General features: G+C 40.9%; 1 protein-coding gene across 1 annotated transcript in view; it reads left to right on the forward strand.

The window, feature by feature from the left end:
* ankar (ankyrin and armadillo repeat containing) overlaps positions 1-14,853 on the forward strand; it is a 99,007-nt gene that overhangs the window by 18,917 nt on the left and 65,237 nt on the right. Inside the window, exons 4-6 of the mRNA XM_055637748.1 lie at positions 11,357-11,520; positions 12,104-12,219; positions 14,382-14,562. Of these exons, the coding sequence (XP_055493723.1) occupies positions 11,357-11,520; positions 12,104-12,219; positions 14,382-14,562 (461 nt within the window). The remainder of the gene's footprint in view (positions 1-11,356; positions 11,521-12,103; positions 12,220-14,381; positions 14,563-14,853) is intronic.

A 14,853-nucleotide genomic window follows, 5' to 3' on the forward strand; every position in this document is an offset into this window, starting at 1 on the left:
CTGCCTCCACTCTGCTTGACATGCTGTGAGGTTGGACGCTGCCTGCACTCTGCTTGGAGTGCTGTAGGTTGGATTTGCTGCCTGCACCTGCTTGGAGTGCTGTGAGGTTGGACCTGCTGCCTGCACTCTGCTTGGAGTGCAGTAGGTTGGATTTGCTGCCTGCACTCTGCTTGGAGTGCTGTAGGTTGGATTTGCTGCCTGCACCTGCTTGGAGTGCTGTGAGGTTGGACGCTGCCTGCACTCTGCTTGGAGTGCAGTAGGTTGGATTTGCTGCCTGCACTCTGCTTGGAGTGCTGTAGGTTGGATTTGCTGCCTGCACTCTGCTTGGAGTGCTGTGAGGTTGGACGTGCAATGTTTTAAGACTCATTCACATTTTAAACTTTAATAAATCCTTTATCTACTAGCCATGTCTGCGTGTTCTTCATCACAATGGGTACCTAATGGGCAGGAATGGCTGCGCTGTCGGAGAGCCATTAAGAGTGCATGGGGAGGGAGGTTGAGGGGAGATGGACTGAATATGTGGGGTGTGTGTATGTGTGTGAGTGTCTTATGTGTATAGGTGTGTGTGAGTGTTTCTGTGTGTGTCCCTGTGTGTTTCCCTGTGCATCTCTGTGTGCGCGTCTCTTTGTGTGCGTCTTTTGTAGTGCTTGGAGTACTGTGAGGTTGGACTTGCTGCCTGAACTCTGCTTGCTGTGAGGTTGGACTTGCTGCCTCCACTCTGCTTGGAGTGCTGTGAGGTTGGACTTGCTGTCTCCACTCTGCTTGACATGCTGTGAGGTTGGACTTGCTGCCTGCCCTCTGCTTGGAGTGCTGTGAGGTTGGACTTGCTGCCTGCACTCTGCATGGAGTGCTGTGAGGTTGGACTTGCTGCCTGCACTCTGCTTGAAATGCTGTGAGGTTGGACTTGCTGCCTGCACTCTGCTTGGAGTGCTGTGAGGTTGGACTTGCTGCCTGCACTCTGCTTGGAGTGCTGTGAGGTTGGACTTGCTGCCTGCACTCTGCTTGGAGTGCTGTGAGGTTGGACTTGCTGCCTGCACTCTGCTTGGTGTGCTGTGAGGTTGGACTTGCTGCCTGCACTCTGCTTGGAGTGCTGTGAGGTTGGACTTGCTGTCTCCACTCTGCTTGACATGCTGTGAGGTTGGACGCTGCCTGCACTCTGCTTGGAGTGCTGTAGGTTGGATTTGCTGCCTGCACTCTGCTTGGAGTGCTGTGAGGTTGGACGTGCAATGTTTTAAGACTCATTCACATTTTAAACTTTAATAAATCCTTTTTCTACTAGCCATGTCTGCGTGTTCTTCATCACAATGGGTACCTAATGGGCAGGAATGGCTGCGCTGTCGGAAAGCCATTAAGAGTGCATGGGGGGAGGTTGAGGGGAGATGGACTGAATACGTGGGGGGGAGGGGAATGGCAAGGAGCAGTTGGGGGGTGAAAGGGGGAGGGGTAACTGAGTGAACTGCCACCACACCAGCTGTAAGTGACTGAAGTGCCAGCGGCCCACCCTGACTTAGTGAACGGCCAGCCCAACAGACATGTCTCACTGAACTGTAAGTCTAAGAATCCATTAAGTCCACAATGTCCAATCTAGCCCTTGGAAAACCAGTCCCTTCAGCCCACAACACCCATACTAGCGCTCCAGGGATCCACGCAAGGATAGACCTTACTCCTTCATTGCTGTGATCTATTAAAAAAAGATGATTGTCCACCCTGTCCCCCTTCTCTCTCACAGTCAATATTGGATTTGGTGGAGAGGTGGAATATTGCGTTGGGGGACCAGACCTCCCGTGTGAAGCTGGGACGCAACGGGTCCCACTTAGTCTAGTATATAATAGTACTAAACTCTCATCTTGACCACTTCTTGTTTGCTTTTTTTTAATTTGCGCAATAATGGTACTCTATATTGCTGGGATATTTCACCACCTTTAATCACTGTTCCCCTCTGCTCCAAGTGCATCATGTTTTGTTCTGATCGGTGGAATATTACAAAAGCTATGAAGGTTTATAAAATCGTGAGCAGCAGATTGGTCTTCTCGCCTGTCAGTCACCATGAAAGTAATGAGGCGAGGAGAATAAAGTCCCGGAGGCAGGGCTGCGTCCACAAGCCGTATGGAGTCAGGGAAAGCCGCTGTGTGGAGTCGGGGGAAGCCGCTTTGTGGAGTCGGGGGAAGCCGCTGTGTGGAGTCGGGCAAGCCGTTGAGTGGAGCCGGGAGGTGCTGTGTGGTGCTGCGGCGGCCGGGTGGTCGCCAAGTGGAGTCCCTCCTCCCCCACACCCCTCACAACCCCCCTTCCCCCCCCCCCCCCTCCCCTCCGCCCTCTACCCCTCCTCCCCACGCCCCCTTTTTTACCCCGCCCCCAAATTCAGCTCTAATTTCATCCACATATTTGCAAATGTGGTGGGCTGGATCATGAACAATGATGAGATGATATACAGGAAGGAGATAGAGAACTTTGTATCCTGGTGTCATGACAACAGCCTCTCAATGTCAGGAAGACGAAGGAGCTCGTTATTGACTCTACTTGAACTCTATTGAGTTCAGAGTCTTTCCTTTGAACATCACAGATCACACTATCAAGGTGTCCATGCCCCAATCAGCAGCAATGGTGCCTATGCAGAAATGGTTGTGAGTTTCAAGTTTCTTCATGTTAATATTACCAAGAATCCGTTATGGATCAATCACACTGAAGCGTCGGCTAAGAGTTAGGAGACTGAGGAAATTCAGTATTTCTCCAAGAATTCTTACAAACTTCTGCAGAAGCACCATATAACGCATGCTCTTGGATTTCATCGCAAACTGGTTTGGAAACAGCTCTGCTCAAAACTAAGAGAAATTGAAGAAAGTTGTGGATGTAGCCCAGTCAATCATACAAACCAGATTTCCCTCCACTGATTCCCACTACACTTCACACTGACTCAGGGAGGTAGCCAACATAATCAAAGGTTGGGGGCGCTGTCCTATGCATGGCTGCCCAGCCAGCAGCTGTCTGTCTCTTCATCTTTTTTTAAAAATTTTTAGTTAGTTAAAGTGTTTTGTTTGGAGGTCTAAACTTTTTAATGTGGGGGGTGGGGAGTCGGGGGAGGGGGAAACTATCCTTCAGGGTCCCTACCTGGTCGGAGAGGCAGCTTTTCTCCGGGCTGCAGTTTCGACCCGTCCTCACGGCCTACCAGTGGGCCTGGAGCAGCGTTTCCTTTCTGGGACCGCCCAGTACCACGGCTTTAGCGGCGGCACAGCGCTGGAGCGCTATCACGGAGCGGGCGATGCATTGCCCGGGTCGCCGCGCTGGAACTCCGGTATGCTGGGACTGGCGATAAAAAACATCGCGGAGCTGCGGGTCTGAGGAGCGGCCAGCTGCGGGCGGCGGCGCTGACTTTACATCGGGAGCCTGGGATCTCTCGACGAGATCACCAGTTGTGGAGCTCCATCCGACGCGGCCTTGTTGGCTTCGGAAGCCGCGGTCACCAGTACGGAAGCGGCCGTTCCAGGTGACCCATGCGGCTGTGAGGATTCTCCCGACGCCGGAGCATCATCACCCGGCGAGAACGGCCTGGAACATCGGGCCTCCGGGGAGGCAACTGTGGAAGCCTCAATAGGCCCGACTATGGGTGAACTGGGGATGGGGACTGGACTTTGTGCCTTCCCTCACAATGGGAACCATTGTGGGGGGATGTTTTTATGTTTAAATGTCTTTATTATTGTTATGTCTGTATTCTTTCTTTATGTGCTGCACGGAGAGGACGCTGGCGCTGTTTGTTCGCCGCTTCTCCGTTTGCTAGCCGCTTCTCCGTTTGCTATTGTCTGTTACTATTGTAAAGCGACTTTGAGACTTAGAAAAGCGCCATAAAAATTAAATTTATTATTATTATTATTATTATTATTATTATTATTATTATTATTATTGTTAAGGACCTTTCCCACCTGTCATTCCTCTGTCTCCCCGCTCCCGTTGGACAGAAGATATGGACGTTTAAAAGTTCAGACTCAGGAACAGCTTCTGAATGGTCCTTCCATTAGCTAGGGTGCAGTCCAATTCACTCCAACGCATTGCAGACATTGGACCTTGTCTCTAGAACTGGTAGGCTACAATGCTGAGAACTATATTCTGCATGTTATATTTTTCTCTTTGCTCTTCCTGTTGTCTTGAGTTTGACTTCAGTGTATTTACAGTACCCTCCATAATATTTGGAACAAATAGCCATCATTTACTTATTTGCCTCTGACCTCAACAATTTGAGATTTGTAATAGAAAACATCACGTGATTAAAATGCACCTTGTCAGATTTTATTAAAGGCCATTTTTATACATTTTGGTTTCACCATGTAGAAATTACAGCTGTGTTTATACATAGTCCCCCCATTTCAGGGCACCATAATGTTTGAGACGCATGGCTTCACAGGCGTTTGCAATTGCTCAGGTGTGTTTAATTGCCTCCCTGATGCAGGTATAAGAGAGCTCTCAGCACCTAGTCTTCCCTCTAGTCTTTTCATCACCTTTGGAAACGTTTATTGCTGTTTAGCAACATGAGGACCAAAGTTGTGCCAATGAAAGTCAACGAAGTAATTATGAAACACAGAAACAAGAATAAAACTGTTAGAGACATCAGCCAAACCTAAGGCTTACAAAAATTTTTGGAACACCATTAAGAAGAAAGAGAGCCCAAATACCTGTCCGACAGATCAGGAACACACTTCAGGAATTTATTATTATTTATTCAAATAATTTGCTATGTCGCTCTTCCAGGGAGATGCTAAATGCATTTCGTTGTCTCTGTACTGTACACTGCCAATGACAATTAAAATTGAATCTGAATCTGAATCTGAGGAGTCAGGTGTGGATTTGTTCATGACCACTGTCCACAGAAGACTTCATGAACAGAAATACAGAGGCTACACTGCAAGATGCAAACCACTGGTTAGCTGCAAAAATTGGATGGCCAGGTTAGTTTGCCAAGAAATACTTAAAAGAGCAACCACGGTTCTGGAAAAGGATCTAGTGGACAGATGAGACAAAGATGAACTTATATCACAGTGATGACAAGTGTAAAGTCATGGAGGAGAAAAGGAAGATCCAAAGCATACCACCACAACAACTGTGAAACATGGTGGTGGAGGTGTTATGAACTGGGCATGTATTGCTGCTGAAGGTACTGGCTCACATCTTTATTGATGTATAGGCACATCCTATCTGCTCAAGTTCAAACAGATGCCTCAAAACTCATTGGCCGGCGGTTCATTCTACAGCAAGACAATGATAGCAAACATATTGCTAAAGCAACAAAAGAGCTTTTCAAAGCTAAAAAATTGGCAATTCTTTGGAAAAGTCAATCACCCGATCTGAACCCAATTGAGCATGCCTTTTATATGCTGAAGGGAAAACTGAAGGGGACTAGCCCCCAAAACAAACATAAGCTAAAGATGGCTGCAATTCAGGCCTGGCAGAGCATCACCAGAGAAGACACCCAGCAACTGCTGATGTCCATGATTCGCAGACTTCAAGCAGTCATTACATACAAAAGATATGCAACATAATACTAAACACGACTACTTTCATTTACATGACATTGCTGTGGTGCCCTGAAATGGGGGACTATGTATAAACACTGCTGTAATTTCTACATGGTGAAACAAAATGCATAAAAATGGCCTTTAAAACAATCTGACAATGCACTTTACCCACATGTGATTTTTTTTCTGATACAAATTTCAAATTGTGGAGTTCAGCTGCAAATAAATACATGATGGATCATTGTCCCAAACATTATCAAGGGCACTATATGTACAGTATCTGATTTGATTGGATAGCATGCAAAATAAAGCTTTTCACTGTACCTCGGTGCAACTGAGAATAATATACTTAAACCTAAATTATGATCGATGCCAATGATTACATCTTCAGGAGCAATATTAGACAATTATATTTAAATGTATCAACACAGTTCAGTGCATCAGTCAGGGCTCATACTTAAAATATATGTTGCCCTTATCCTCAGACACTCAGCATTGCTGTGTTACATACCCAAATTTCACAGGTTGCACATACTAGAGATATTTAACATGTCAGACATAGTTCCCAACTAAATTAGATGATAATTATGAATACACTTCTTTATTGCAAGACACCATAATGAATCATCACAGGCGGAAGAATTTAACTGATGCACGACAGGTACAGCTATAAAATTATAGCTGCATGAGGACACAGATCTTGCCATTTTTGGAATAGTTGCTGTTCAGTCATGCCTGAAATGTAAAAAGTATATTTTCATGCAGTACCTAAGACAGATCCTATCTCTTCCTCATCTCACAGATATTTCTGTTTTACAGGCTAAGGATGATGTAAACTTGCAGCTCTTTGAAACTTTCCCACCTGCTCCCCTTGCCTTACTTCATCTCACCATTTCGCTTTCTGACAAGAAAATTGTGAGGATTATGTAATATGATTGACTAGCAGCCACCAGCTCGGAGATTTCACAACACACAATATTGAATAAAAACAGAAAATGCTGGATAAACTTAACAGGGCAGCCAACATTTGTGGAGAGATAATCAGTCGACATTTCAGGTCTGCGATCCTTGGTTAGAACTGGAGAGAAAAATAAAAAAATAGTTTAAAAAAACTATATGTAGAGCAAAGGGAATTTCTGTATTAGGCCAAATAAAAATGATCTAAGGCCGTTATCAGCACATTAAGCTAACTGGAAAATGAGATGTCAATGTAAAATTGTGCGACAAATAGGATAAGGAAAACTGAGCCAACATAGATCTGATGAAGGATCACAGATGTAAAATGTTGGCTGTTTCTCTTTTCACAGAATTGATCACCGATTTTTTTTTTTGTTGCAGCATTTTCGGTTTTCTTTTATGTTAGATATCCAGCATCTGTGTGTGTTTTTTTATACATAATATAAAAGATACGTATGAGTAAGAAACTGCACATGGTGAGACTCTACGTAAGTGGCCTGCAGTTTGGCTGGGGGCATGTTATGTGGGTGCTAGATGACATCACCTCACAGAGATTCTGGTGCCAAGGATTCAGATGAAGACTGCAATGGATCAGGCCAGAGAAGAGGACTGCACAAACACAATGCATAGTGCATTTGGATTCTACCAGAAAGCCAAATATCAATGCCAGGCGTATGGGGTGATACAACGGGAAGACTTCTTGCTGTGCTTGCCAGTTATCCCATGCTGGCTGGATTGGTTTAGTCCAGTTCATTTGGACAGGAATCAAATCTTCATTGTACAGAGATTTAATTCACATGCTGCCTGCTTTACATACTTACAGGATGCGCCTGTGACAAATATTTAGTCATTTTTATCCAATTTATTCAATAGTACATTGTGAAAAAAAAAGGTGGTTTTAACTCACCGTCAAAATTAAGAGAAGTAATGGGAAAGGTGAGAAAAGCAATGCTACACAACCATTTTCTAGACTGAAGTACCTCAGTATTTTTGTCATGTCAGACCTTTAATATTTGCAGAGCTATGCTTTGGGTATGAAATTCTGTCCCGGCTCCAGAGCTTGAATCTTTTTATTTTTGCAACCAAAATTGATACAATTAAAGTACCATCTGACTGAGTTCTGAGTATGTGATTGCCAAGAACCCAAATATTAAGGGTATAAATGAACTATGTGAATGTTTTAAAATGGGCAATAGTGTTTATTTCCATATCAATAAATTAAATAATCTCGAAAGAAAGATTGTATGACATTATAGATTATTTAAAACTATTTTAAGTGTGCCTTCTGGTGCTAGGGGCATTCACTAGTCTCGCTAAATGAACATTTGGGTACTATCGTACAACTGTCGTGGCCTGCGTTTGGGCCAGAGCGCAGGGGATAAAGTTCGCCGCTCAGTTGTTGACAACCTCCTGGAGAACTGTGACATACTATTTATGCAAGAGACATGCTTAGCGAAGCAAGACTTGGACAAACTCAATTCTCTCAATGACAACTTTCATGGGGCTGGGGAGTCTACAACTGACCTTGGCATGGGAATAGTCAGAGGTAGGATACCAGGGGGTGTGGCTATTCTATGGAACAAGAAGATTGACTCATCAGTAAATGTGATTCGGCTTGATGTTGACTGGTGCATTGCCATACACCTTGCTCACAACAACAAGGAATTTGTTATCCTGAATGTATATACACCCTATGAATGCCATTAAAATGAGGATGGATATATAAATAGACTTGCTTTCATCTATTCTTTCATTCAAAACAATAATTATTGTAGTGTATATGTCATTGGGAATATGAATGCAGATATCTCAGATATGAACTCATTATTTGCCAATCATATGGCTCAGTTCTGTCAAGATAATAATTTAATATTGTCAAGCAAAGTGCTTTTACCTACAGATAGTTATACTTATATTAGTGAGGCCTGGCACACCACATCATTGCTGGGCCACTGTATTAGTACAGCTGATGCACATGCCTCATTGGGGTGTATGAGCATTCTGTACGGGGCAGCAATGACTGATCATATACCTGTTGCTATGACAATAAATGTTGAACACATACCTGTTGTATCCAGAGATAGAAATAGCTTTAATACAGAAAAACTGGACTGGTCAACGCTTACAAAGGAAGACATCCTAGCCTATTATGCCCATACAGATAAATCCTTAAGCAATATTCATCTACCTAAAGATGCAATAATATGTAGTAATGTTAATTGTAAAGATATGAAGCATAGGAGAGATATCTGCTCCATGCATAATGATATAGTAAGCGCTTTATATGTAGGCAGTAAGCCCTACTGCAAGCATAAAAATAAGACACATAACACCAGGCCTGGCTGGAATAAGTATGTAGCTGAGTATCATACTGAAGCACGTGAAGCTACCAAATCATGGGCTATGGCAGGTAGACCCAGACAGGGGCCTGTGTTTGAGCACAAGAAGCTCACTAATGCAAGGTATGTATGCTGTTCGCTTCATCTGTAAAAATGAGCAAGCTATAAGGGCTGATTCCATGGCTAAGAAGCTGCTAAGTAACAATGCTATAGATTTTTGGAAGGAAGTGAGAGCTCTTAACAGTTGCAAAACATCTCTACCATGCACTGTAGATGGTATCTCCGGAACAGCTAATATCGCGGAGTTATGGCGACAGCATTATAGTACTTTATTCAGCTGTGTCCAAGGTGACTTGTATAGGGTGGACAATATTGAGAGTAACGACTCGATGGCGATTATGTCACATGAGGTGTATCATACCATGAACAAGCTGTCCAACAACAAAGCAAGTGGCTTGGATCATATTTCTGCTGAACATCTTAAGTATGCGAGTATGAGGATAGCTCCCCTCCTTGCTATTTGTTTTACTGGCTTTATGATTCATGGCTTGTTACCAGACTCAATGTTGTCTGTCCTGTTAGTGCCGGTCATTAAGGACAAAGCTGGTAAAGTAGGCAGCCTAAATAATTACAAGCCCATAGCTTTAGCCAGCATATTGTCAAAGGTTTTAGAAAGAGTTCTGCTGGATAGAATAAATGAGTTTGTTAACTCCACAGATAACCAGTTTGGCTTTAAAGCTAAACATGGCACTGACTTATGCATATATGCCCCAAAGGATATTGTAAACAAATAGAGAGGCAAAAACTCTTCAATCCTTATGTGCTTTATTGATGCTTCCAAAGCCTTTGACCGTGTTAATCACAGAAAGCTGTTTGGTAAAATGAGTCAAAGAGGGGTGCCTAAATAAATTGTTAGAATTCTTGCCTTCTAGTATGCTCACCAGACTATGCAAATAAAATAGGGCAATAGGGTCTCAGCCCCATTTGGGGTTAGCAATGGTGTTAGACAAGGGGGAATTTTGTCCCCAGTCCTTGTTAATCTATATATTGAAGATCTGTCTAAACAATTGAAAGCCTGTAACACTGGGTGCATGATTGGTATTATTTTAGTGAACCATATTATTTATGCAGATGATCATGTGGTCTTTAGTCCATCTAGCGCTGGTCTCCAGCAGCTCCTTACTATATGTTCCGTGTATGGTGTGGAACATGACATTATATATAAAGCTAGTAAGAGTGCTGTTATGATCTGTAGAACCAAAGAGGATAAATGTCTAAAATTTCCTGATTTCAAATTGTCTGACAATAATCTTAGTGTCTGTAATAAGGTAAAATATCCAGGGCATTTTATTACAGAACAAATTACAGATGATGAGGATATTTTTAAGGCAACGACGCATGCTGTATGTACAGGCAAATATTCTGTTGCGTAAATTTGGTGCGTTTGCAGATGTGGTGAAGATTTCGCTATTTAGAGCATACTACACACCACTCTACACTGCGCACCTGTGGTCAAACTATGGAAAGACAAGTATGCAGAGACTAAAGGTGGCATATAACGATGCTATGAGAACACTGCTAAGGAAACCTAGATGGTGTAGTGCCAGTAATATGTTTGTGGCTGCAGGAGTCAGTACTTTAGAAGCTATCCTAAGACATCACATGTATAAATTCATTTGCAGGATAAATGACTTAATCAAAAAAATTTGATTATTGTGGCCTTGTCAAACATAAGGGTTAGCACTACACGCTACGAATCCCAGCTGTGGAGACACTGGTATCATTGTCTCCTTGTAGGACATTGATCATTCTTCTAATCTGGATTTTAAACTTATGTATTGTGTTTTAAAAAAATATATAATTTATGATGCTTTTATAAGTGACATACTAAGATTTTATATGTACTTCATGATATTTAATATGCAATGCATTTTTAACATTTTTTTTAAATTTTAAAATGTAATGTTGCCCCTTGTCTGGACCTCGAGTCCGTAATAAAGTTTATTATTATTAGGGGCATGGGCATTATTAAACACAACATTGGATTAGGCTCTATAAATGAAACAGAAGTATGTTAAGAACATAAATCAGTCTTTTTCCTTCATTGTATTATCTATATGTGGAATAAACTTCCTGACTGAATAGTGCTGGCAAAAACCGTGGAATCATTTAATAATAGCTAATTGGTTTAATGGTGGTTGGTTTAAAGTTTACCGAGATAAACTATAGTGGAAGCACCTATTTTTAAACTGATAATGGTTTGATCCTGCCACTCTTATGATTAAGAACTCAATTTGCTGTTTGAGTGTTGTAAAATTAAATAATTAAAAGAATGAAGGATTTAAAAAAAATATGTGTAATTTACAAAATTAATCATTAACTTTGTTTAACAATATGTGGAAAATTAATTTCAAAACAATAATATGCAGGAGTAACTCAGCGGGTCAGGCAGCATCTCTCATACTGCAACATTATTCACAGGTTTGCCCCACAATCACCATTTGGATAATGCATTTTGTATACCATCATCATTGACAATAGTTCCTCTCTTTATAACAGATGAAAAGTTAAAAACTGAACGTGAGTTTCCACCCCTTCTTCTCGGCGCAAGTTTCAAATGTAAACATTTTCAATACCAAACAAGTGAATGCTTCCATCTCCACGGTGGAATTGAATTTGATATGGGAACTCCTGAAATTGAGGATATGCCCTATACTATAAAGGTACTTCTCTGTAACTGTTGTATCCAAGTAAAGAAAATAATTAAAAGCATTTGAGTCCGAATAAGTACACATATCAATTTTTCTATTAGTTGACTGGGTAACTTAATAATTTATTTAAGAAGGAACTGCAGATGCTGAAAAATCGAAGGTACACAAAATTGCTGGAGTAACGCAGCGGGTGCAGCAGCATCTATGCAGCGAAGGAAATAGGCAACGTTTCGGGCCAAAACCCTTCTTTAGTGATTAATAATTTAGTTTGATACGATGCTGCAGAAAATCAAGGGTAGTTCCAAATTCAAATATTGCCTCGTGCTACATGACTGATCTCAGATATTGAGATGGATTATGTATATTCAGACACCAGATCTATGTCTCAATGAAGAACAAATCTTGAGTGAGAAAATAAAGAATTATTGGCATGTTGATTCTATTGAAGCTTGTAACTATTATTGAGAGTGAAGGGGAAGGCAAGTTTAACAGCAAATAATTATATTTAGAAATGTGATCAATTTTTTGTTATGTTTAGAATACTGAAAATAATATTTTATATATCATATTTTATACATTTGGTGTTTTGTTACAGGTTGCCTTTGATGATATTTATTCCCAAGCTATGCACCATCTAAAACAATTGTTCAATCCTGACATGATACTCAGAGGCCAACATACCATACCTATTATGCAGTTTGATGATCAGAGGTGGGTAGGAAATTCACATAAAAATTCCTATGTTATTATAACAATCGAAGTGCTCAAACTGTAGTGTTTAGAAAAGTTCATAATTTTACTCCATCTGTTTTCTAGTGTACTCTTCATTTTCCTCTGTGAACTGCATCCGTTAATCATGTAGCTTTGTTTTACTGCTATTAAAAGTACATTTTGTTCTGATTTGTGGCATAATTAAAAATGAATTATGGTATGTAATTTGTAATTTTAGACAAATTAAAACAAAGGTTAATATATTAAAATATAAAGTTAATGTGTATTCCTTAAATATGTGACACTTTCAAATATATATATTTCAGTTATTTATTGAAGTGTATGTTTCTGAATAGCTGTAGTGATTTATCACTAATTATGCATGTTAGTATGATTTCAATGCATAAGATTTAACAACAAAACTACCACTGATAAAACTTTTTGTTGTTCATAATCAACTAATTTTTGTTGAATCAGTGGATTTATTATTTATTGATTATATCTATAATCCGATTTGTTCCTGGAACTGACTTAACATTAAATCAACCTAGCAGGTAAGCGATGGGCCTTGGGAGTTATAGGGAGGGGCAAGGGAAAAGGACAAAGGAGAGGGAGAGGCCTCCCTGCTAGCTGTGTTCCCCTCTCACAAGACTGAGCCACTGTGACAAACCCGAGACCACCAGCGTCACTGTGTGGTCAAGACTGGGTTGCCAGGAAGAAACCTGAAATACCTAGTGCCTCTACTGCGGCTAAGACTGAGTGATCGGGGCAAGTCTGAGATACCATAATCTCTTTCTGCCCACAGACAAAGAGGGACTGTTCGCACGCGCACACACACACACACACAGACTGAACCACCAGGATAATCCTGAGACTGCCAGTGTCGCCTCTTCAAGCCCAAAGCTGAGCTGCCAGGAAGAAACCTGAGATCGCCAATGCTTCCTCTTGAGGCAAGGGTGAACTGCGTAAAATATATCGCGTGTTCACCCTACCGCAAGTGGTCACTGCCGAACTCAACGTCATCCCTGACTCCACAGTGGCTTGTCCATAAACTTACATATGCATATTTGTCACATTACAAGGGGCAAAGAAACTGCTTCTGCTTGTACCTCATCTTACTCTTTCCCCTCACTTGGGCATGCTCTGCCTTGTTTACAGGCTCTTTAATCATTTGGAGAGTAAACTGACCTCTCTTAAAGACAGCAGATTGATGCATAATGAACAACATAATGAATGCATAATGCCAGTATTTTGAAAAATAATAATTGAACTATGCAGACTTTGATAATGTTATTCAATCTTTAAAATTGAATAGGTCTTTTTCCACTCAGATTGTGTAACTAATTGCCATTCTGCCCAATCTTACCTCCAGAATGTTTTCATATGTTGGATGAGATTGTGGAAGATTTTGACAACTTTAATAAAGTTTGAAATCTAGGGATCCCTTGTTTGATCCATCCTCCTCTAATAATTTAATGTTACAATACTGTTAACGATATCTTCATTGTAGTGAACAGTCACTAAACTGTATTGAATTATAACAACTGATTTCTTGACTTGTTTGTGGGGATGTTATTTGACATTAATGAAAGCAATGATCATCTACGCATATTTTCTCTCTCTTTATTATCCAGACAATAATAAAGAAGAGAGATATAATAGCTGTAGTATATCATTAGAGCTGTATTCAACCAAATTCATGGACGCAAGGTTAATGCTTTAGCTTCCACTGTAGCCCGTGGCACTAAAGAATAGTAACTATGTAATTCCTATTCCATAGAATCACTCAAACTAAAGAACGAATGTGTGATTTTCTGATTATAATGAAACTTATAATGTACAACACTTTCATTTGCTGAGACTTTTAACAGCACTGGGAATGTTGGAAATACTCAGCAAGTCCTGCAGTATCTCTGGAGGGAGAAACAAGAGTTAATATTACAGGCCACGGTAAAAAAAAATAATTTACTAAAGCATTAATTTCTTTCACCACAGATACTGCCTAATGTGCTGAGTATTTCCAATGCTCTCTGCTTATATTTCAATTTTTTCTTAAATCTGCAATGTTTTGTTTCTCTTTGATTTTTCTTTGGTTTATGCAAAGTTCATGGCTTTAATTTTTATTAAGTTTAAAAATGTCTTGTTTTATGTTATTTCTACAGCTATTATGTAATCTGTATAGAACTAGAAAACCTCCATCAGAAAGATCAGAAATTTCAGTGGTGGAGAAACATGAGTGAAACAGTCCGCCAGTTGAAATCCAGCAAGCTACCACTGAATGAAGTCCAGATTGCTGAACAATTAAAGAAAAAATATGGCATTAGAAAAGCAGCAAAATGCAAGGTGCTGAGGCATTTTACTTATTTATGTTCCCCAGCTGATAGCACCTTGCCTCTGAGTTATGTTTATGTCATGCAATCTGTGCGATGAGCTTGTAGGTATAGAGTTCCAAGAGTTAGCCCCAGTGACATTAATAATAAATTACAGGATCTTAGTTTAAAACTGACATTGTGTTGTATTTTCTGGCGCACATCTTATGCGCAGAAGTGGTTTCAGTCAGTGATCATCCTCCCTTTTTAAAGTGTAGGATGTTTATTATGGTGTTTATAGAGTACTATGTTTATAACCAGCTTA

Source organism: Leucoraja erinacea, chromosome 7 (assembly GCF_028641065.1).
Source record: "Leucoraja erinacea ecotype New England chromosome 7, Leri_hhj_1, whole genome shotgun sequence".
Taxonomy (NCBI): Eukaryota; Metazoa; Chordata; class Chondrichthyes; order Rajiformes; family Rajidae; genus Leucoraja; species Leucoraja erinaceus.